The sequence below is a fragment of the Maniola jurtina genome, chromosome 10 (assembly GCF_905333055.1).
Source record: "Maniola jurtina chromosome 10, ilManJurt1.1, whole genome shotgun sequence".
Lineage (NCBI taxonomy): Eukaryota > Metazoa > Arthropoda > Insecta > Lepidoptera > Nymphalidae > Maniola > Maniola jurtina.
In genome coordinates this window covers 2,003,580-2,025,132 of record NC_060038.1, presented here as the reverse complement: position 1 = coordinate 2,025,132, position 21,553 = coordinate 2,003,580, and the positions used below count along the sequence as shown (strand labels likewise).

General features: G+C 38.2%; 1 protein-coding gene across 4 annotated transcripts; it reads right to left on the bottom strand.

Annotated features, from left to right (window-relative positions):
* Window positions 1–1,604: 1,604 nt before the first annotated feature.
* Window positions 1,605–21,521, bottom strand: LOC123869226 (TELO2-interacting protein 1 homolog). Of its 4 annotated transcripts, none has more exons than XM_045912043.1 (20): window positions 21,444–21,521; window positions 21,064–21,351; window positions 20,410–20,552; window positions 19,780–19,954; window positions 19,306–19,498; window positions 18,721–18,862; window positions 17,355–17,579; window positions 11,820–11,988; window positions 11,010–11,218; window positions 10,708–10,899; window positions 10,373–10,576; window positions 9,785–9,955; window positions 8,772–8,996; window positions 7,971–8,113; window positions 6,845–6,940; window positions 6,152–6,348; window positions 4,932–5,047; window positions 3,781–4,075; window positions 3,094–3,322; window positions 1,605–1,814 (listed from the first exon to the last, which is right to left on the bottom strand). In XM_045912043.1, the coding sequence occupies exons 2-20, from the start codon at window positions 21,282–21,284 to the stop codon at window positions 1,605–1,607; spliced, it is 3,555 nt and encodes a 1,184-aa protein (XP_045767999.1). In that variant the 5' UTR covers window positions 21,285–21,351; window positions 21,444–21,521. The 4 variants fall into 4 exon arrangements, with proteins under 4 accessions (XP_045767999.1, XP_045768000.1, XP_045768001.1 ...); XM_045912044.1 differs by having other exon boundaries at window positions 21,457–21,511; XM_045912045.1 differs by lacking the exon at window positions 17,355–17,579.
* Between the last annotated feature and the right edge of the window lie 32 nt (window positions 21,522–21,553).

Below are 21,553 nucleotides of genomic sequence, written 5' to 3'. Positions count from 1 at the left end.
AATAAAATGGTTACCTATTATAGGTATGTTTCTGGTAACGAATTTGTTTTTCAATATAAATAAAAACTGAAGTAACTACTGCCTATGTGTGGTTTTATTTAATATCCTAATGCCTGCTCTACACTCGCGCATAAATCTCAGCGCGAAAGCCTTTGATACATACGTGATTAGCGGAACATGCATACGTACTTGTAGCACCGTTCATGGGCCGTCTCGTTTCATTCATGCGTGAGTGAAGAGCGGGCATTACAACCAGACGTCAGATATAAATTATTATTAGGTGACCTGACACTCAGAAAGAGTACCTACCTGCCCAATTTGAATTTGAATGTAACTTTTTACTTTGCAGGCGTAAGGCACGCACCGCTTTCAATACTGAAAATGCCTGCGACTCAATCGGAAACGCGTCATGATTTTTTAGCAATTTAGAAGTGAAGTTCATTGCACATTGTGTTCGACTGAGGAGTAAAATGAGAAAAAGTTGTCACCGCTGCGGTGGAGAGAACATCCTCTCACTTCGTAGTAATTTCTTTTGTTGGTCGTAGCGTATGCTCTGTTGAGATAAGACTTCGAGAGTCGAGACAAAAGCACTGGCCATATTTATCTCTGTTACTGTTTGTCCATCAATCGTTAGAAAACTTGCAACAAAAAATCTCGAGGCTTCACCTACACTGGCAAGCGTCAAATGTTACCTACCCACATTTGACGCCTAGACGAGTTACGGCCGGTTCACACATGTCTCCGTTTTACTGTTCCGTTTTATCGTGTACGTTTTTTTTTCGTCGATGGCGTATGTAGTTGTATGAGCGACTTCACACATGGCACAGTATTCTGTATACAGTAAACAATATCGTTCCGTAAAAAAATGACATTCCGTTTTGTCATCGAATACTGGACGACGGAACAGTAAAAATATACGGATACGTAGAATTTTAACGGATAGATCCATCTTTGTAGTATAGCGGCGGTATACTGCGAGTTTTGTGTTCACACGTCGCATCCAGTAATGACGGATCCGTTGAACGTTATACGGTGCCTATGTGTGAACAGAGCATAAATTTATAACGTATCCGTTAAAAACGTACCAGTAAAACGGACTCCCATGTGTGAACGGGCCGTTAGGCTATCAAACGACATAATCTATGTATCTTTGATATCACATCAATACCCCCTAATCATTATTTAACACATGTCAATTCCCTTACTATCATAAGTAGTTCTCTTTGTTAGTTATGGCGTATGCTCGAGCACTTGACGGACGAGGCACAAAAATGTAGTCTTATTTTTTCTCTTCTGTGCTGATCATTGCTTAATTGCACAAAAATGTCGTATGATATAAAAGAGCGTGGATTTGACCTGCAGCTCGCTCCAGCAATGCGCGGGACTTTAATTACTTGTGCACATGGCATAATATTGTATATCAAATCTTTGAAAAGAGCAACCACCGAGTTTCTTGCCACTTCTCGGTAGGAAAGGCATTCCGAACCAGTGGTAGATGCTCTTAACGATTCAAAAGTACTTGTAAAAGTCTAATTGAATAAAAATATTTTGAATTTATTTATGGATGTTTTAATAACAACAGAATATGTCGGTATTCAACAGGTTTATTGATGCACATAGAATATAAGCTTGACATTGGCGTCGTAGTCCTGGTCGCGGGTCTCGTACGGCGTGCCCAGCACGGGCGCGAGTTGCGCGTGGGCGGCGCGCGGCGCGTGCAGCACCTCCGCGTTCGCGCACAGCAGGCGCAGGTGGTACCACGCGCAGCCGTAGTTGAATGACAGGACGTCCTTGAAGAATTTCACCGCCAGCATCTGTGGGCGATGAAAAACCCAGAGTGTAAGGGCGGCTTATCCGATCCGAGTCCGTGAAAATACGTTCCGAATGTAAGGTTATTTTTAAAAATTGATTTGAGTTGTCAAAAATAATATAAAATTATTAATTTATCTAATGCAGGTAGATTGATAAAATCGATATTTGGCTCATTCGATGTCATACAATCTGTTGCTAGGCGGCCAACAAGATTGAACTTGCATAAATACGGGTGTTTCGAAGGTTTTAGTGCAGTCTCCTTCTGAGATTCGGAGCGATATCGCATATTTTCGGTATTTGGATTGTGAACTGGATAATTAGATGTTGTGATAGCAATCACGCTCTAATTAAATTATTTATTTTGGCATTAGTTTGTTTAGATTAAAACTCTCGGATAACCTTACACATTGAACTTGTGTTTTTTGTGTTGGTTTTGTAGAGGACATTCCAATAATTCGATAAAAATATTTAAATAATACCTGCTTTTCTGAGTGACGCCAATACGAAGTAGTATTTCAAAGTCAAAATCATTTATTCAAAGTAGGTACTCCTTTTGATGGTCGGAATTGTTATATTTGCACAATATAGTGGTGATAATTAATTACGTAACTTGAAACTAAAGATACGAGGGTTCCTTCCAATTGGGTTTGTATGGTAGCTTACGCACTAGAGCTGACTTTCGTCATCCAATATCTCCCCGTTATCCGTGGGAATATCTCGGATGTGCCTCGGATTCAAATAGATATCAAATTCAGATGTCAAAAATATCCACTGAATAGCTTGGATTTGGATCAGAGATCGGATTAGTGCGTAAACAATATCCGAATTAGGTCATCCGAAACAGAGCTGTATACATTATACAGGCTATAAGTGTGAAAGAGATGGTATGCTAAGCCGGTAACCTTTAGTAAGTCTTTTGAGCTGAGTCAGTGATAAGTGATATGGTCAGTGAAGAGGCCGGGCAGCACCGTCAGTACCGTGAGCTGCAGACTGCTTTTTTAAAAATTCGGATACAAGCTGCAATCTCACCTGGTGATAAGTGATGATGCAGTTTAAGATGGAAATGGTCTAACTTGGAAGGGGTATGGCAGTTTTCATTAAACCCATACTCCTTTTGGTTTCTACACGACATCGTACCGGAACGCAAAACGCTTTGCGGCATGGTTTTGCCGGTAGGGTGGTAACTAGCCACGGCCGAAGCCTCCCACCAGATAAAAAATATGTATATGTATTTATGTATATATATACGTATGTGTGGGAAAGACGGTATATATTTCTCACCTGCAAGGGTTTGGGCTGTTTGTTGGAGAGGTACACCTGCACACACGTCATGGCCTCAGTCAGTTTGTCCTCGTCCAAGTTCAGGTCGGTGACGAGGCCGGGCAGCGCCGTCAGTACCGCGAGCTGTAGATTGTATGTGTGGGAGAGACGGTAGGCTGAGCCAGTGTCCTTGAGATGGCTCTCTTGAGCTGACCGCTTCAGGAATTTGTACATTTGTTGTAGGACGTCTCTGTGGAAAAACTTCAAATTTTTATTTTCAATATTTTTAAATAATTCGATCTATAGTCTATACTGACTACATAACATTATAAAGAGGAAATATTTGTTTGTCTGTAATTGATAAACTCAGACAACTAAAATAACATTTAGAAAAAGTTTACAAGTGCAGAAAGAGGAATAAAATTACCTAACCTACCCTACCTATTACCTAACTAAGAAACCTACACTATTTGGTAGATGCTCTTGACGATTCAAAAGTACTTGTAAAAGCCTAATTGAATAAAAAAAAATTGAATTTTGAAATAATGAATGGTTTCTACTATAATTCAATTACTTTATCAAAGATGATTTTATTTCTGGCTAAGCCAATATAGGAAATTATTTAGGTAGACTGTCCAAACGACTACATTTTTCGTAACGATTACAGATAGATAAAATTTATTAATTTCAGTTACTAAAGTCTCTTACCTAACAGCCCGACTCCTCAAGAAATCCTTGGAAAGCTCTGCCAAAACCACAAACAGATCAAAAGCGCATCTAAGTACTGCTGGCTCCGTCGTCTCAAACCTTCCTACTAAGGGAGACCAGGTCAAATGCACCAGTGGCAATAATTCATTCTCATACTCTTTCAGTAAAGGTAGCCCGAGGGTTAGGATTCGCAAGGCTAGTAAGGATTCGTCTCGATTCGATGGTATAAAATTTATGCAGCGTTTGAGTATAGTTATTGTTACTTTTATGTGTTGTGGTGGAGGCGGGGATTCCTCTGAAAAATAAATAATTTTGTATATTGGATAGAATCAGGCGTTACTTTGCGGAAGTTGTAACTGCATGTTTGACCATACAGATTTTATCTGTTGGCGGATTATAGCAAAATAATTTTTAACTATTTCTTGCTAAATAATTTTGTGTCAAATACAAGGCACCAAAAGCTTAATTTGCTATAATCCGATAAAAATCCGCTACGTTATAGTAGCTGTCTGCGTGAAAAATTTCAGCCTGATCCCTAAAGTTATTTGAGCTGTGCGTTGATAGATCAGTCACATCAGCTTTTCCTTTTAAATATTTAGATAATCTGCTGAAACAGACAACTCTGTATAGTGTAACATGCAGCATGCGATAAGTCCCACTCGCCCTTTCACTGCTAAATATGCAGGAAAAGCGAGTCACCAAGCAAGCAATATGCATTACCACCACGCAGCTTCCCTCCTAAATATATAAAAAAAAAAGCTGTCTGACAGACCTATCAACGCACAGCTTAAACTACTTTAGGGATCGGACTGTTTGGCATGCAGATAGCTATTATAATATAGAAAGGATCCATTAAGAAAGGATTTTTGAAAATTCAATTCCTTAGGGTTTAATAGGGGTTTGAAGTTTGTGTAGTCCACGCGAACGAAGTCACGAGAATGAGCTAATAGCAAATCAATCTATCAATCAATTTATTTATTTGCTGATACAGGCAAATTAAGCTTTTGGTTCCTTGTAGGTGGAATATCATGGACTTCCGCTAAGTAACGCCTGCTTCTATACAACATTTATATCACATGTCATAAATACATAACTCCTAAAAGTTAGAGGTATGAGCGCGGGATCGAATATCAAAATATAATCAAACTTACCCGCTACCATATCGTCGTAATCCAAGACGTCTTCTTCTCTCTTTTTCGTATCCTCTTTATACATCTCCTCTACTGTCATTTCACTCTCTTTCTCAAACTCTTCTGTACTTAACAACCTTAAATAAATTAAAAATGTATATTAATGCGTGTAACCTTTACACGTGGGTGAAGTAATTCTTCTTTGACGTTGTAGCAGATATAATGGATACATTTTGAGATCTCACTCACACATAACTAAATCTCACTCACCATATGTATTTCATTTATTGCAAGATTGTAAGTAAAAAAGATGTTACATAAATTTTAAGTAGGTACGTATCACAATCTGCCATGACATGGCGTGCAAAATTTACTATCTTTACATACATTTTCAATAAGTACATAAAATATCATTTTTAATCAATAGAAATTTAACAATTCAATGTATAAATTAGCAAAAGAAGTTACAGTCATATTCAAAGAAAATTAAACATTAATAGGTAGGTACTCCTGGAGTCACAATTATAAAATAAATATATGTCACAATGTTACAAGTCAAAAAATTTAAATATAGAAATATAAATGTATTTCTTCAGGTGATAATATAAGAGAGACCTAATTCCGGACAAGTAGAATCACATCAAGTCAAATCAATAAATATAATGTCAGATAACTAACGGCCGGTTCACACATGTCTCCGTTTTACTGTTCCGTTTTATCGTGTACGTTTTTTTTTCGTCGATGGCGTATGTAGTTGTATGAGCGACTTCACACATGGCACAGTATTCTGTATACAGTAAACAATATCGTTCCGTAAAAAAATGACATTCCGTTTTGTCATCGAATACTGGACGACGGAACAGTAAAAATATACGGATACGTAGAATTTTAACGGATAGATCCATCTTTGTAGTATAGCGGCGGTATACTGCGAGTTTTGTGTTCACACGTCGCATCCAGTAATGACGGATCCGTTGAACGTTATACGGTGCCTATGTGTGAACAGAGCATAAATTTATAACGTATCCGTTAAAAACGTACCAGTAAAACGGACTCCCATGTGTGAACGGGCCGTAAGATATTTTAAAATTATAATTTTATGACAAAATAGTTAGTTAAGTAATAACAATAGAAAGACTTGACTATGTTTAAACAACTACGAAAATAATGCACAAATCTTAATAAATAAAGTTTTAAAATCAAATGTGCTCTATCATTGTTGTATCATCTACAATGTTTACCTTGCAGCTTCCTGTTTGTTGTTAGCGAACTCAATGACATCCTGCATGATATCAATCTCTTGAGCTGGGTCCTCCGTGGCAGCTTTGCTTTGGTCGAGTAAGAACCATCTCCGTATACAAGTGACGAATGTCAGGAACACTTGTAGGTACGCGTATAGATGCCTCTCGTAGTATTTGTCACAGCATTGGACTAACACCTATAAATCATATTGAAAATTCATGGATATCGCCGAATCTTGCCTACGTTAGAAACAGTTTACCGTCAAAGTAAAATGGACCTTAATTAAGTTGCTTTAAAGCTCAAGTTCGTCCATAGCGCTCGAAGCGGAAACCTAGCGAAATAAAAATCACTGAGACTGATTTGAGCCTTTAAATCAAGGACCTTTGGATCCAATTTTATCATGATCAACCCATTGCCACGCCACTTTTGAGCACGGGTCTCTTCTCAGAGTGAGAAGGGTTTAGGCCATAGTCTACCACGTTGACCCAATGCGGATTGGCAAACTTTACACACCTTTGAGTACATGGAGAACTCTCAGGCATGTCGGTTTCCTTCACCGTTAAAGCAAGTGATATTTAATTTCTAATCCAATTTACTGAGAGATTATTGTTTTTCGACGCTCAAATTCTATCATCGTTGACAGATTTACTGCGCAGTATCAACTTTCGTGACTTGACCTGTATTGAACTTACATCTTCAACTATTCCATACATATAGTCCAGTATGCTGGAGTCACTGTACTCCATTACAACTGATAATATTTGCAGCGCCGACTGAGTGTTCCACGCCTGCACAGAAATTCGAATATTAAAGTTTTTTTGTTAAAAAAAAACATGTAAAACTAGCTTTTGACTTCATCCATATATGTATATGTTGTAATTTATAGCCTCTATATATATTTTAATACTAGCTGACACGACTTCATCCGCGTGGATTCGGGTTTTTCAAAATCCCGTAGGAACTCTTTGATTTTCCTGAATAAAAAGTAGCCTATATGTTAATTCAGGGTATAATCTATCTCCATTCCGGATTTCAGCCAAATCCCTTCAGTAGTTTTTGCTTGAAAGAGTAACAAACATACACACTTTCATCTTTATAATATTAAGTGTGATCTTTCTATCTTTGAATATGCCTTTTTCCCATTTCTATTATAGGTATAATGTTTATAGTATGGTACTGATTTGCAGTGGACATCAATTATTACATTGTACAAATAAGATATGCGCGTCCGGGAATTGTGCTGTTAACTGCGGAAGATGGCGGAGTTCCAAAAATGATTCAAAAATTCATTTTCTGTAAGTATGTTTTTTTCATTAAGAGCATTAAAATCGGTGCAGCCATTCTTGAGTTATAAATGTGAACCTAACCGGACGGAGTTTTATTTATTTAGAAAACAAAAAACATGAATCACACTATCACACTAATATTATAAAGGCGAAAGTTTGTTTGTATGTGTGTGTGTGTGTGTGTGTGTGTGTGTGTGTGTGTGTGTGTGTGTGTGTGCGTGCGTGCGTGCGTGCCTGCGTGCGTGCGTGCGTGCGTGCGTGCGTGTGTGTGTGTGTGTGTGTGTGTGTGTTTGTTACTCCTTCACGCAAAAACCACTGGACGGATTTGGCTGAAATTCGGAATGGAGATAGATAATGTACTGGATTAGCACATACGCTACCATTTAGCCCGAAAAACCAAAGAGTTCCCACGGGTTTTCGAAAAACCTGAATCCACGCGGACGAAGTCGCGGGCGTCAGCTATTATTATTTACGAAAGGCTGCAGATTTTCATGATAGAATGTAAAATGGACTTTATTAGCAGTTCACTTGCCTTTTTTAACCGCGAAGTGATCTGACTAGTGAAGTAATCGGCGTTTTCTGCTATCAATTCTGTGACGTTCGTGTGGTCGAACGCACACGCTACATCGTTGATAGCTTTTAGGCCGGATAGATGAAGATTCTCGTATTGACTACCTGCAACAAACGTAAACTAGATGTCAGAAGCTATAATAGCAAATTATATTCCTTACTAGCTTATACCCGCGACTTCGTTCGCGTGGATGTAGGTTTTTTAAAATTCCCGTGGGAACTCTTTGGTTTTCCGGGATAAAAGTAGCCTATGTGCTAATCCAGGGTATAATCTATCTCCATTCTAAATTTCAGCCCAATCCGTCCAGTAGTTTTTGCGTGAAGGAGTAACAAACATACACACTCACACACACATACAAACTTTCGCCTTTATAAATATTAGTGTGATTTTTTAGTAGCAGAAGAAATCTTACCCAAGAAAAGATTTTAGAAAGCTTTAGGATGTGATATGACTTATCGACTCGTTCCAATATAATAAAGTATATGCTCGGGACCTAAGATATTATTTCATCACCAACTTCTGAATCCCTATGGTTTAAGAGCGCTGTATCCCGCATCATCCCGCAGCCCCGAATTGAGACATGTAGTCATTTGTATGGTAAGTACAAGATAAGATTTTTATTCAAATAAATTTTTACGTGAAAATAATAATTTAGTTTGGATAGTCCTTGTTGAGTCACCTCGCCATAATACCGAGGCTCTCAGTGACGAGGCAGTTAAAGTCCACGTATCTTTGTGTCTGAGGTATATTGTATTGACTCACCCACTCGTTCCAATATGAGGCACAAAGTGTTTAGCAAGTAAGGCTGGTAGTCCTTGTTGAGTCGCCTCGCCATCATGCCGAGGCCTTCAGTGACGAGGCAGCTAAAGGCCATGTTTCTCTGCGCTTCAGCTATGGACTTGCATGAATTGGGCTCAACATATCTAGTGCGCGGTTGGGCGTAACTTATGTCTGTGTATCGCGTTTCAGTTGCTCCTTCGTAGAGTCCTGGAGAATTTTTTTTATCCGTTTAGAAGTACTTAGTGGTGTAAGGAATCAGTCTTAACTAACTCGGGCTAACTTGGAAGGGGTCAGACATTTTCATTTAAAAAAAAAAGAATATTAGCCATGCTAATCATGATTAATGCTACTCTTTCCCCTCCAATAAAGCGTAAAGCTTGTGCCAGGAGTGGGTACGACAATAGTGCAACGGGTGGGGTTTGAATCGCCGACCTTTCGAAACTCTGTCCGCTCCTCAACCTATTGAGGTTCAAATTAAATTCAATCCTTATTTTACGCATTTACGCAGCATATTTACTGGCTACTTGTGTTTAAAATCTTAACGTCAAACAATAAGGTCTGTATTTCATTGATGCACATTCAGTTTTAGTTGGCGTTAGCGGAGTGACTAGTTCACTGTGAGGGAAGTCTCTGAATCGAAGATACGAGTATGTCAAATATTAGGTTATGGGTGATGTGAAATCAAAGAAAAATAGGCGTTTCATAGGCTACCTAGCGTCAAATTTAGGAACATTTGGCACCTACCAGTGACGTTGAATACTTGAAGATTGGTTACAAGTTCCCTAAGGTTGAGTTCTATAAAGCGCACTTTGATTTTGCCTAGACTTAAGAGACTGTTAAAACGAGACAGCGCTACACTGATAAATTAAAACCGTCTCGTTTTAACTGAAGCTTAAGTCTGAGCAAGGTCAAAGTCGTGAACTGTGACGTTAGGTAGCGCTTTTCCGCGCAAACGAATTTTGGACATGCGACTTATAACCGTGGTAGTACAGTACCTGGTACACTGTCCTTGGTCCAGGAACGAGGGTTATAAACCGAGGTGTCCAGGGTCTCCTCCTTAGTGACGGGCGCTTCCCCTTTACTTACTTCAAGAGGCAAATACCAAATATCTTCCGCTATGTACGTGCTTATTATTCGCTTTGCCAAGCTAGGTGACGAGTTTGGTGCTAAAAGTTCAATAAAAGTCATCATCTTACTTATGTACAGTCAAAGGCCATAAGTAGTTAAGCATCATAATGATCATATTCGCGTGGCACGGTTATGCACATGCGTCAGGTGGGTGTGGCGTGTTTATAGAAAATGGTCATAAAAGCGACAGGTTTTTGATGCAATAGTTTCGCGGAATTGCTACTCGAATTCTGAGGCCACCCGTACACCTTAAACCCTTTCTCAATTCTCACTAGCATTAAATTTAAAAAATTACACTCCTTTTTTGCAGTCATGTAATAATAAACATGAACATTAAATAGTATAAAATAAACATGAACAAGTAGAGCAAAATAAGCAAGAACATATCATCACTTTCCATCAGGTGTGATTGCGGTTCTGCGTGTGACTATAGTGAATAAAAAAAATAAGCATACCTGAACCAACCCAGTTCATAATATACACTAGTTCACAGCTCCTCCTCTCGTGGAACAGCTCCAACAGGCGGTCAAGGAATAGTTCGGCGCACTCAGCTTCGCCAAGCATTTGGCAAACCTGCTGCAGCCTCCGCTCCGACTCTTTGCAGTCCAGATGTCTCAGGCGACACCAGGGCGTGTCGGTTGAGGGTGGTGACGTCACATCTAGGGAAAAGTGCTACTTTCAAATCAACCTTTAGAAAAACATTCCGAACTAGTGGTAGATGCTTTTGACGATTCAAAAGTATTTGTAAAAGTCTAATTACAAGAAGTTTTCACTTTAAAAAGGTACCTACCTCTACCAGCGTGTCGTGTAAGCAAAGCCAGGTCTGTGTGCAAGTCCGCGGCCGCCAGTAAAGCGTCACAGAGTCTGTCGAAGCCGTCGCTCGCACTGAGCGCGCCGGTCAGGCGTTGCGGACGACCGTCGTCGCACAGGATTTTCAAGTATCCATATAAAAGGCCTAATGTTGATAATTTCCGACTTGAATCTGTGGAAAAAGTTTAGATTTAAGTTTCAACTTTCACCTATCAAATTTTATCTATGCAATTGAACATTGTAGAGCCTTCAAGACCTTGTTAACACAACATAAAAACTTACCAATGTTATTCAGTATCCGCGGCAGGCAGTTGAGCGTGGTGAAGAAGTTTTCACACAAGCTGTCCACGGCTTCTACCCGCAGCTGTGTATTCGCGCGGGCGAAGTGCGAGTCGACGGCTCTCACGCAATACTCCGATACTTCCTTGTACGGGTCCATCGATAACGTGATAAGGACGTCTAGAGCCATTGCTAGGGACGGCTGCATTGTACTGAGGAACAACAAAGATATACTCTCATTAAACGTACACATACCCTACAAAATGAGTTTTGCTAAGTAACAGGTCAACAAATAACAAATCGATTGATTTTAGCGTTTAAACTATCATGAGTGATTTCCATTATACATATACAGTATACATGCTCGCGGCTATATCCACGCGTTTAGTCGACGTAAGCGCGACTAGTTTCGAGTCCCTGTGGAAAAGGACCCCGGATGGGTTCGAAACTACTCGGGCTTGCGTCGTCTAATAGCTCGTTCACACAGGCTGCGTAAGCGTAAATTAGCGCGTACCATTGCGTTGTAATGTATAGAACTGTATGAAATATGGCACACCGCTTGCGTAAAGTGTGGGCGTATTGTAACCCGGTGTGTTAGGGGTTTACGCGCGTCACTACGCACGTGTCACATATACGCAATTGGTGTGAATCGGCCTTAAATACGTGAGTACAGACAGGAGCATCTATATTTATGGTAGTTATATTATTGATTTTGACCATTCATGTTTTGGCTGGATTGGATTATAGAGATTTTACATTGTTTTTCAATATTTAATCTATTACTTTACATGAAAATAAGAAAGGCATACGTACGCACTACACTCTGACAGTATCCTATAGCAAAGCACGGCGAGCTCCTTCCGTACTTTAAAGTGCTCATGTGTGACTAGAGGCACTAAGTTCTTCACAACGTATGCCAGTTTCTCGCTCGCCATGGCGTACCATTCCGGTGTGCGCTTAGGAATGTCTTTTGGTTTTGTCACTGAAATAGATTTTGACTTATCTTGAGAATTCGAAAATTCGACTCAACAGGCAATGATAACATACATATTTAATGCGTAAAAATGAGTTCTCACGCACCATTTTAACTTTTTTGTTAAATATTATGTCAAAAGTATGATTTTAGCAAGTTTTAGTACTTATTTTAAAGGTTCACCCTTGGACGAATGATAAAGTTGTACGACATAGTCCACCACGCTGGCCAAGCGCGGATCAGCAGACATCTTACGCCTCAGAGAATATTATGGAGAGCTCTCAGACACACGGCTTTCCTGGTGGTGTTCTTTTTCATCTTTAAAAAGTGATATTCAATTGCTTAAAATGCACATAACTACGAAAAGTTAAATGCGCTTGAACCCCTGACCCTTCTAATCGGAGACGGTCGTCTTCATCACTGAGCTATCACCGCTTTTTCACACTACTCATAATGTCCAGAAAATGTTGAACCCCGAATTGGTTAATGGGTAACAGTGACAGTTAACTGAGATGAAGGGGTCAGCTTATAATGGCTATGTAAGTCTGTACAAGACACAAAGCTTTCTGCCCAGTATGCATTTAAGGCAAAAATAATAACGTAGCGAAAGTCATCTTGTAAATAAATAAGCAGCATGCGTGTATATGCAAATCGACATTATAATAGGCAAATAAAATACATAAAGTTTATGACATTTTATTAAATAAGTAGTATACACTAATAATAATTAATACCTTAAATCTAGCCTAAATCTATCAAATCAACATAGCTAACAATGTGTGTGGTGATTCGCTAACTCAGTGATCATCATTAAAATAAATGAAAGTCACTTTGACATTGACTAGTTCTACATTACTGCTTCACTGAGCGATATAAAAAAATAGGTTGTCTGTAAAGTCGGTTTACTGACGATAGTTGAACGTGACAACAAAGGCCGATTGTGCTTCTTTGTCGCTCGTTCCGCGCTGTCGCTTGCACTTCAAGCCTTACATGGAACGCCTCAGTGCGAGGTAACGCCGCATGAGTCATGTTTTTTCGTGCGTGCAGCCGGCTCTATCGAATTATAAGACGTTGTCACGTCAAAATAATTTGTCGTAGAAAACCTTAAATGAATTTAAAACAAATAACGTAAAGGTTTTAACTGTCTAGTTTTCTTGAACCTACGCAGAGGATTTTGTTAAGACATAATTGCTTTGTAGTTTTGAACCAATTTTTTTCGTATTGAAAATTTTCAGAATTCGTTGGCAACATGTTCAACAATTTTAACAGGACTCTCTCCATCACTTACTCCATACAATCGTAGTTCCCATTTCATTTGAATATTAAGCAACCAAAGTCCATGAAATTTTGCAGACATAGTCTAGAAACTAATATCTGTGTCTGTGGTGTTTTAGATTTTTCTAATAATATGTAGTTTTAAAATTACAGGGGCTCAAAGATTTGTATTTTTCTTTAAAAAAAGGCCCAACTTTGTGCTCGTTTTTCTAGACAATGGAGCAATTTAATGAAATTTGGAAAAACCACAGACCTAGAAAATTTAATGAATATTATGTAGTAAAAAAATTATCGTTATATATTTTATATTGTTATAATTGTGTGGGAACTACGAAAACCAGAAATTACACCCAGAAATCTTGAAAATTTCGTGCTGTCTCGATTTGTGCAAGCGGGGTGGTGAAGTGCGGGGGACGACACGTGAAACTGACAGAAACTGACAGTCTAAACACACGGGCCACATTTAGACTGCACCCAACTCCAAACTTGTCGATAGGTCTAACTAAATACACTGGTACATTTCAACTTGCGTTAGACGTATGCGTTACCTACTCAGACGTTGCCTGTAGATAAAAATATGTCTCATGTTTGCTGGCAATAGCGCATGCATCAAACCCTGCAAGTTGCAACTCTCTTGCAACCTATTCCTCACGCAATACGCACAGCTTTAATATTATAATTTTTGACAATGTATACTATATGTAATGCCATATCACAGGTCACTCTCTGATTTATTGCTAACAATTTACTTCCAAATGCAAAGAAATCTAAGTGTGTTGAATTCACACTGCCCAATACCAGGACCTTAAATGACATAATTTCATTGATAAATAATCATATGTTGAAAATAAAGGAGAACCCCGTGTTTCTCGGTATAATGTTAGATGCAAAGCTTCTATGGAACACCCACATATCAACACTTGATGGTAAACTCAGCTCTGCTGGTTACACTGTTAGAAAAATTCGACAGGTACTGACGTGGAAACTGCAAAAATTGTATATTTTGCCTATTTTCACTGTATTATGTCTTACGGACTCTTGATATGAGATAAAGCGGTAGATATTGAAAAAAAAATGTATTACAGAAAAGGACAGGACGTGCAATTTATAATTTAAAACCGCGCGCTGCCATACAATAAAAATATAAGGAAATAAGTACCTTATCTATTATCTTATAGTAGCTTTTAAATATATTTACAACTAGCTAATGCCCACAGCTTCGCTCGCGTGGATTTAGGTTTTTAAAAATCCCGATCCTTTCATTTCCCAGAACAAAAGTTGCCTCTCCGTAATAGCCCGTCCCCGGGATGCAACTTGTTTCTGTATCACGTAAGAATATTTAAACGGATGATCCTTTTCAAATCCCGAGGGATCACCAGGATTTAGGAATGCAATTTCTTACAGCATCCTATACCTTCAATATCAATTAATAATCGACACTTTTTAAATCCCATTAGCTTTAGTAGTCAGGTCCCCTGCAACATCAGGATTGAGGAGTTGGAATCCAAATTTTTTATTGAACAATGTCGCAAACTTTCTTTATCGATTAAAAAAACTACCCAAAATTACGCAGTTAGGTTACCTGCCAAATTTCATGGTTTTGAGTCAACGGGTACCCTAGAGGTTTTCTTGACACACACGACAGACAGACAGATAGACAACAAAGTGATCCTATAAGAGTTCCGTTTTTCATTTTGAGGTACGAAACCCTAGAAAACGTAGGAACGGCATTCCGAACCAGTGGTAAATTTGTCTGACCATCCAAAAACACTTTGAAGTTTACCTAAAAGTTTACAGGAATAAAAATTTATCATTGTATTCCATTCCATTTCATTCTATTCCATTCTGTTCAAAGATAAATAGATAATAAAAATATTTGTCACCGAAACAATAATTTACGATACATCAACCAATATCAATTTTACTGATGACAATCTGACTATTACCAAAGTGAACGACTACTATAATATCTATTATATACGACTAACATAATATGTATTATAAATTGTGTGCCGTTTGCATTCTCACTAGGTTCTCATTAAGTTTGTTTTATTTGGTTAAACTTTCTGGCATTTATATTGTTATGACGTTTAATTGGCAAACAGTCTGTTTATTGGCTCAAACTCAAAAATTCAGCCAATCACAACAAAGAAAATATTGTAATAATGATTGATGCAGCTTTCTGTAATTGAAAACAAAATATTTGACATTAACTTGAATGTGACAGTGTTTTCCGAATAGGGTTGCCAGAGGCCCCGTATTTTACTGGTTACCCCGTATTTCGGGATACAGAAACCTGGCTGGCGAAATCAAACACTGACGTTATGTCCAGTAGAAAGAATATTTTCCTTTTGCGGCAATGCGTAGCCGAAACCCACTCGATATTGATCATGGTCGTAGCCAAGGCAGCGGGGCTTGGTTTGAGGATGTAAGCCTTTTTTTATACAAGTTAGCCCGTGACTTTAATCTTTTCTAGTGGTAAGTGATGATGCAGTCTAATTTCTTGGCCGTTAGGGCCATAGTAACCATATAACTAGCCATGACCGAAGCCTCCCATCAGACCAGAAATTTAGAAATGGCGACTGCGCCTGGGAATCCGTCAAAAACCTAAGCCTAAAATAATACTTACACTATTTCTTGCATTTGCTTACCAATTTTTTTTGGAAATATATCAAACATTTCGCGCTCACTTCACTCGCGCTTTGAATTTGTATTACTTGGTGTAAACTCCGCAATTTCGTTTGCATGAATTTAGATTTTAAAAAATTCCGTGGGGGATTTTCCGGGCTAAAAAGCCGCCTAAAAAAAAATGTCTGGGATGCAAGTTACCTCTGAATAGTAAGTACCAAAATTTTGGTAAAGAAGATGGGCCGTGAAAGGGTAGATAGGCAAATAGATATACTGTCGTATTCGTAATATTAGTATGGATAGGAAGCTTTAAAAATATAATCTTGCTATGGCTAAACTCGTTTCCCTTTCACTTTAATTTTTTCCTGTATTGAATCAAAAACACTTACGCTCACTGCGCTCGCGCTTTTTTATTGTTGTATTTTATCTCACTGACAAATTGAAAGGTGAAATTTCACTAACCAGGTAATTAGCCCATAAAGTTGAGCGAATGTTTTTTTCCTCATGACAGGATTCAGTTCCGGCCCTGATAAAACCTCTCCCGCAATCGATTCCTGGCTACGGCCATAGTATTGATACTGTGAAGGTGGAATTACAAATTAAATGTAATTTTAAGTTAAAATGAAAAGATTGTATGCATGAAATGTATAACATTTTGCTTTACAAAACTTAAGAGTTTTTAAAAGCTATTTAAATAAATAAATCTTTTATTTAAAACCACATTGCAAACACAGTTCACTAATCAAGACACGGCAACATACGGAGAAAAAATACAAAACTTACAAATAAACTAAAATATCTAAATAGGCTTTCCATGCATTTCAGAGAGAACCACCGCCTATTTCTTTAAATACTTCAAATTTTCAAATTTCTTCAAATCTAAACCCCGTATTTTTGATGGTGGTAGCCTGTAAATCAAAAAGAGGCAGGTGGCAACCCTACTACTTCCTAGACAGAATTTAAAAATTGTTTTCATTACTCGGTATGCCTACTGCCATAGTGTGACAGAAAGTGTGACGGTAGTTGTGACCTCTGATTGGCCGACTCTCTTTCACTATTTGCTAAAATTGATGATTGCAACAACAATTTTTTCTTTTTTGTAATCGAAAACAGAACACGGACGTCAAACAGGTTGACTAATTGCAATCATTTCTGACCGGCTAACATTGTTCCGCTAGTGGCTCAAACTCACTGTCGCAGCAAGAACATGGTAAATTCAGCCAATCACAGCAATTTGAAATTTGGTTATCACAAATGTACCGATCTAGGAACCGAGAATGCACGAACCAGGGCAGATAGAGATAAGAACAATAATATCATACGTAGGAAATCGACGGGGGATCGTTGACAACGATAGCCTTAACATACGTACATTTTCTTGTAGTGTTGGTGTTGTGACATCAAATAAAACAGAAGTTCACAACAAGTAAGACACCCATGCTACGAACATTTCCAAACTACATTTTCGTTACCTGTCACAATAAACTCAGAGTCTTCCTTAATTTTACGCACTAGGTCTTTAAAATAACGTCTTCCTTTACTGCTTTTGGAGCTAAAACCTCGTCCTTTAAACAGTGTGTTCATACACATCAAGGTGGTGTCTTGAGTATACTTTCTCTCAGTGTACAAGTATTCGGCCAACGCGCGACAATCTCGTGCGGCTAGGATCGAGTTTAACTTTGCATCTCGTATAACTTCTGCAAGACCGTAATCGTATAGGATAGTATTGCTAATTTCAAGAACACCACTGTTATATTCTAATTTTTTATTTTAAGAGTAAAAAGGTGTCATTTTCTGTTGTTTTAAATGAGTGGTTGGTGTAAGATATGATTTTACGTCTCATCAATGTTGATTTTCTAGCGTTGAAACACTTTAGCGTCAATGTAAAATGGACCTTAATTGCCTCATTTTAAAACTCAAGACATTCTACAGCCAGCGATCCAATGAAATCAGTAGCACTGAATTTTTGACTGAAAATCGAAGACCTTCAGGTCCACTTTACTCTGACACTGGCGTCGATTCTGATATTTTTTCTAAATTTTTAGGGTTATTACATCTTTTTCTTTTTAATAGTACCGAAAAAGGATGAAACATAAACTCTGAATTTTAGTGTACGGTGTTCGAAGCTGGTTTGTTTCTACGCTTGAATTCTATCAACGTTGTTGAGGAACTTATATATATGTATTAGAACATAAGGGAATTTTAATAGCTACTGAACCACATTGTGTTAGATATATTTCCATATTATAAAGAGTGACAGAGACGACGCTCTACAAAGCTGAAGCTGCCGATTTTCACTTTCTAAAGCTCCCAGTGTAATGTTTTATAGCTGGTATGGTACTATAAATCTTGTTTGCGGGACAATTCAGTGTTTTACCAAAAAAGAATAGAGACAGATAAAATACTAAGAAAAAAGCAAATTAAAGAAGCAATAGATAACTTAGGATTCTAAGAAGCAATTTTGATGTGTTTTACTAGCCATATCCAAAAGGATAAGGTTGATAGTTATAGTCAATACTCATGAATAAAAGCATGCAAAGTTAGAAAGAAGGAAATGTCGAGAATATTATGCATAGCGCAGTATATTACGCATGATTGACTGACATGACTTGATTCTTCTGTTAATTTAGTTTTTTTTTTTTAATTTTTATTATATGTAAATTTTTATTATTTATAGTTATAGGGGCAATAGAAACTCTACCTATCATGGTTCATGAGTTACAGTCCGCAGAGAGACAAACAGACAGATAGCGGTGGCTTAGTAATAGAGTCCCATTGGCACCCTTCTAAACCCTACAAGGTACTAATTTCTACAAAAAATGGTCTAAGATCATTTACCCTTTGCGCTTACATCTTTGTCCGCATTGACCTTTTCCGCGAACAAATGTAGGAAGTCCTCTGCGGTGACGCTGTCCTTTTTGTAGAAGTGTTTGTTGTGCATTGTTATGCAGAGCACACGATGCGTGGCGCTTAGGGCTGCCTGCAATAATAAAGTTCTATTTTATACCCTATTGAGGCTAGGATCAAACTGGGGTTGTTTTTTTTAATTCAGATACAATCTGTGCGCTAACAATAACCATTCATGTGACCTTACTTACCACAACAATGGCATGTTCCAGATTGTCCGGCGACGTTGCTACTTGCTACACCTGCAAGGCGGTTAGTACACCGCGCAGAATACAAGCCATCATGTTACCTAGTGTTATTTCTAGTAAGGGTTAAACTATATTGTAATCTGACAATAATCATACGCGTGACCTTACTTACCACAACAATGGCACGTCCTGGTTTGTCTAGGCACGTCGCTACATCCTGCAAGGCAGCCAGTACGCCGGGTGTGATGCTAGACATCATGTTAACTATTGCTATTTCTAGTGAGGGTTCAGTTTGTGATTTAACAATGACCTGTGTGACCTTACTTACCACAACAATGGCATGTCCCGGGTTGTCCGGGCATGTTGCTACATCCTGCAGGGCAGCCAGTACACCGGGCAGAATGCAAGCCATCATGTTAACCACTGCTATCTCTAGTAAGGGATCAGTTATGTGATCATTTTTGTCAGTGAGTTGTGGATGTGTCATTGTATGCGCGCCTAGACAGTTCAATGCTGCCAATCTGGAAAAGTATAAATTATGAGTGGTAAGTTTACAGCAGCGCGCGATGCGATTATTTAATGTGGGGTTGGCTTTATTTTGTAAAAAAATTGTTGGGGGCGTAAGTCGTAAGTATTTGCAATCCATTTTAGCCTGTCTAGCTTAAAATGGATTGCATCAATCGCTACGCCAATCTAGGAAAAGATTTTTCGAAAAGCAGCAAGCAAGAAGAGAGTGAGAGAGAAGCAAAAGATTAGTTACAATTCAATTTTTTTAATACACAAACAAACTTATTCAATATACCTTAAAGCTCTATGTTTCTCAAGCTTGGCCAGATGAACCGACACAAAAATAGTCTGAGCCAGCATGGGAACTTGGCCCTCCAGCATCTTGATCCTTGTGACCTGATCCAGGTTGAGCATCAGCAATGTGAGACACTGCACAACACTTAGTTTCAGCTCCTCTGGTATATCAGCGACTGTAGATAAAATAACTTTTTTAACAGTTTACTGTCAAAAATCAATTATCATTTTCCACACTAACCCACTTTGCAGACATGAACCAAAATAGTTTTCAATCAAAGATAATATTGTGCTCTTTCTAAATATATAAATATTTGATTCAAAATCGATGGGAGAAACATTAATTATTTAACAGTGAAAAGCATATACATACAATAGGTTTTTTCATGGTACAAAAATTATTTGAATTTTTGTACCATGAAAAAAAAATTGACCCACAAAAACGTGACCTATGTCAGTGTAGATCAGAGCTGTATTTGAATCCATACTGTTGATTTCTCTAGTGTTCGCCGCCGAAGGTATGGTTTCCATATTAAAGTGCCTGTTCACCTTTGTCTTAAGTTAATCATGTAAGTTACAAGTTAATCACAGCCTTACTTTGAATGCATTATAATTATGAAAATTCTATTACTCATGCCAGGCTGGGTCTTGTCGAAGATCACTTTCAGCAGCACACTCTCCACTTTCCAGCACATCTCGTAGCTGTCCACTTTGATCCTCTGGAACAACTCCTTCATTGACGCCACCAAGCGCAGTTGCAAGTCATACTTCTTTCTGTAAAACACTATCTTCTTTTAAAGCACATTGTGACTTAAACACAAATATTAATTATCTACAAGTGTTAACTTGTCATATTATTATGTTATATTAACTTGTATTGTTATGTTAACATGGCAGCTAAAATTATACAACTATTTCACTGATAAATAATAATATCATCATCATGATCTAGCCATCGCCGGCCCGCTACTGAGCACAGGTCTCTCATAATGAGAAGGGTTTAAGACATAGTCTGACATGCTGGCCCTGTACGAATTAGCAGACTTCGCACACCTTTGAGAAGATCATGGAGAACTCTCAGGCATGCAGGTTTCCTCACAATGTTTTCTTTCACCATTAAAGCAAGTGATATTTGATTGCTTAAAACGCACATAGCTCCAGAAAGTTACAGGTGGAGGAAGCACCCAGGATTGAACCCCCAACCTCCCAAATAAAAGGCAGACGCCTTAACCACTAGGCTATTACCGCTTAATTATATCATTAGAAAGAAATAAATAATACTTACTTATTATAATGAGATTGCAAGTGGCTTGTAAAAGGAAACATCAAGTATTGCTGAAATTCTTGAACTACATCCTTCCTGACTTCATCCACCATTGTGTTGAATTTTGCTAGGTTTACAGGAGAAGGGTCCTTGAACACCAGGTCGCATACAGGCTTGATTTCAAGAAATGTTGCCCTTACCTGAGGGCTCATATTCATCAACTTTGTAACCATTTGAGACATGATTGTAAACACTTTTATAACTCATGTAATTAGGCGGAATATTTTAGCTCATGTCTGATTGTAGGTACTGAAATTGAAGAGAAAAAATGTATCAATATAATTGAACTGTAATTGTATGATGAATGTATGAAATATTCTGAAAAACAATTTCATTTTTACTTTTCCATTTTACCAGCGAAATCACGAAATTGCACCGTAAAAACAAAACACTGCTGCTTTGTTTTGACCACAGATCACTATATACAGTCTAAAGGTTTTGACTTTTGAAT

Coding starts and splice junctions, on each gene's coding strand:
- LOC123869226 (XM_045912043.1), bottom strand. CDS start 21,284: ATGTCTCAAATGGTTACAAAGTTGATGAATATGAGCCCTCAGGTAAGG. Junction 10,900..11,009: donor GCGGATACTGAATAACATTG/GTAAGTTTTTAT, acceptor CTTTTTCCACAG/ATTCAAGTCGGAAATTATCA. Junction 9,956..10,372: donor TATGAACTGGGTTGGTTCAG/GTATGCTTATTT, acceptor TTGAACTTTTAG/CACCAAACTCGTCACCTAGC.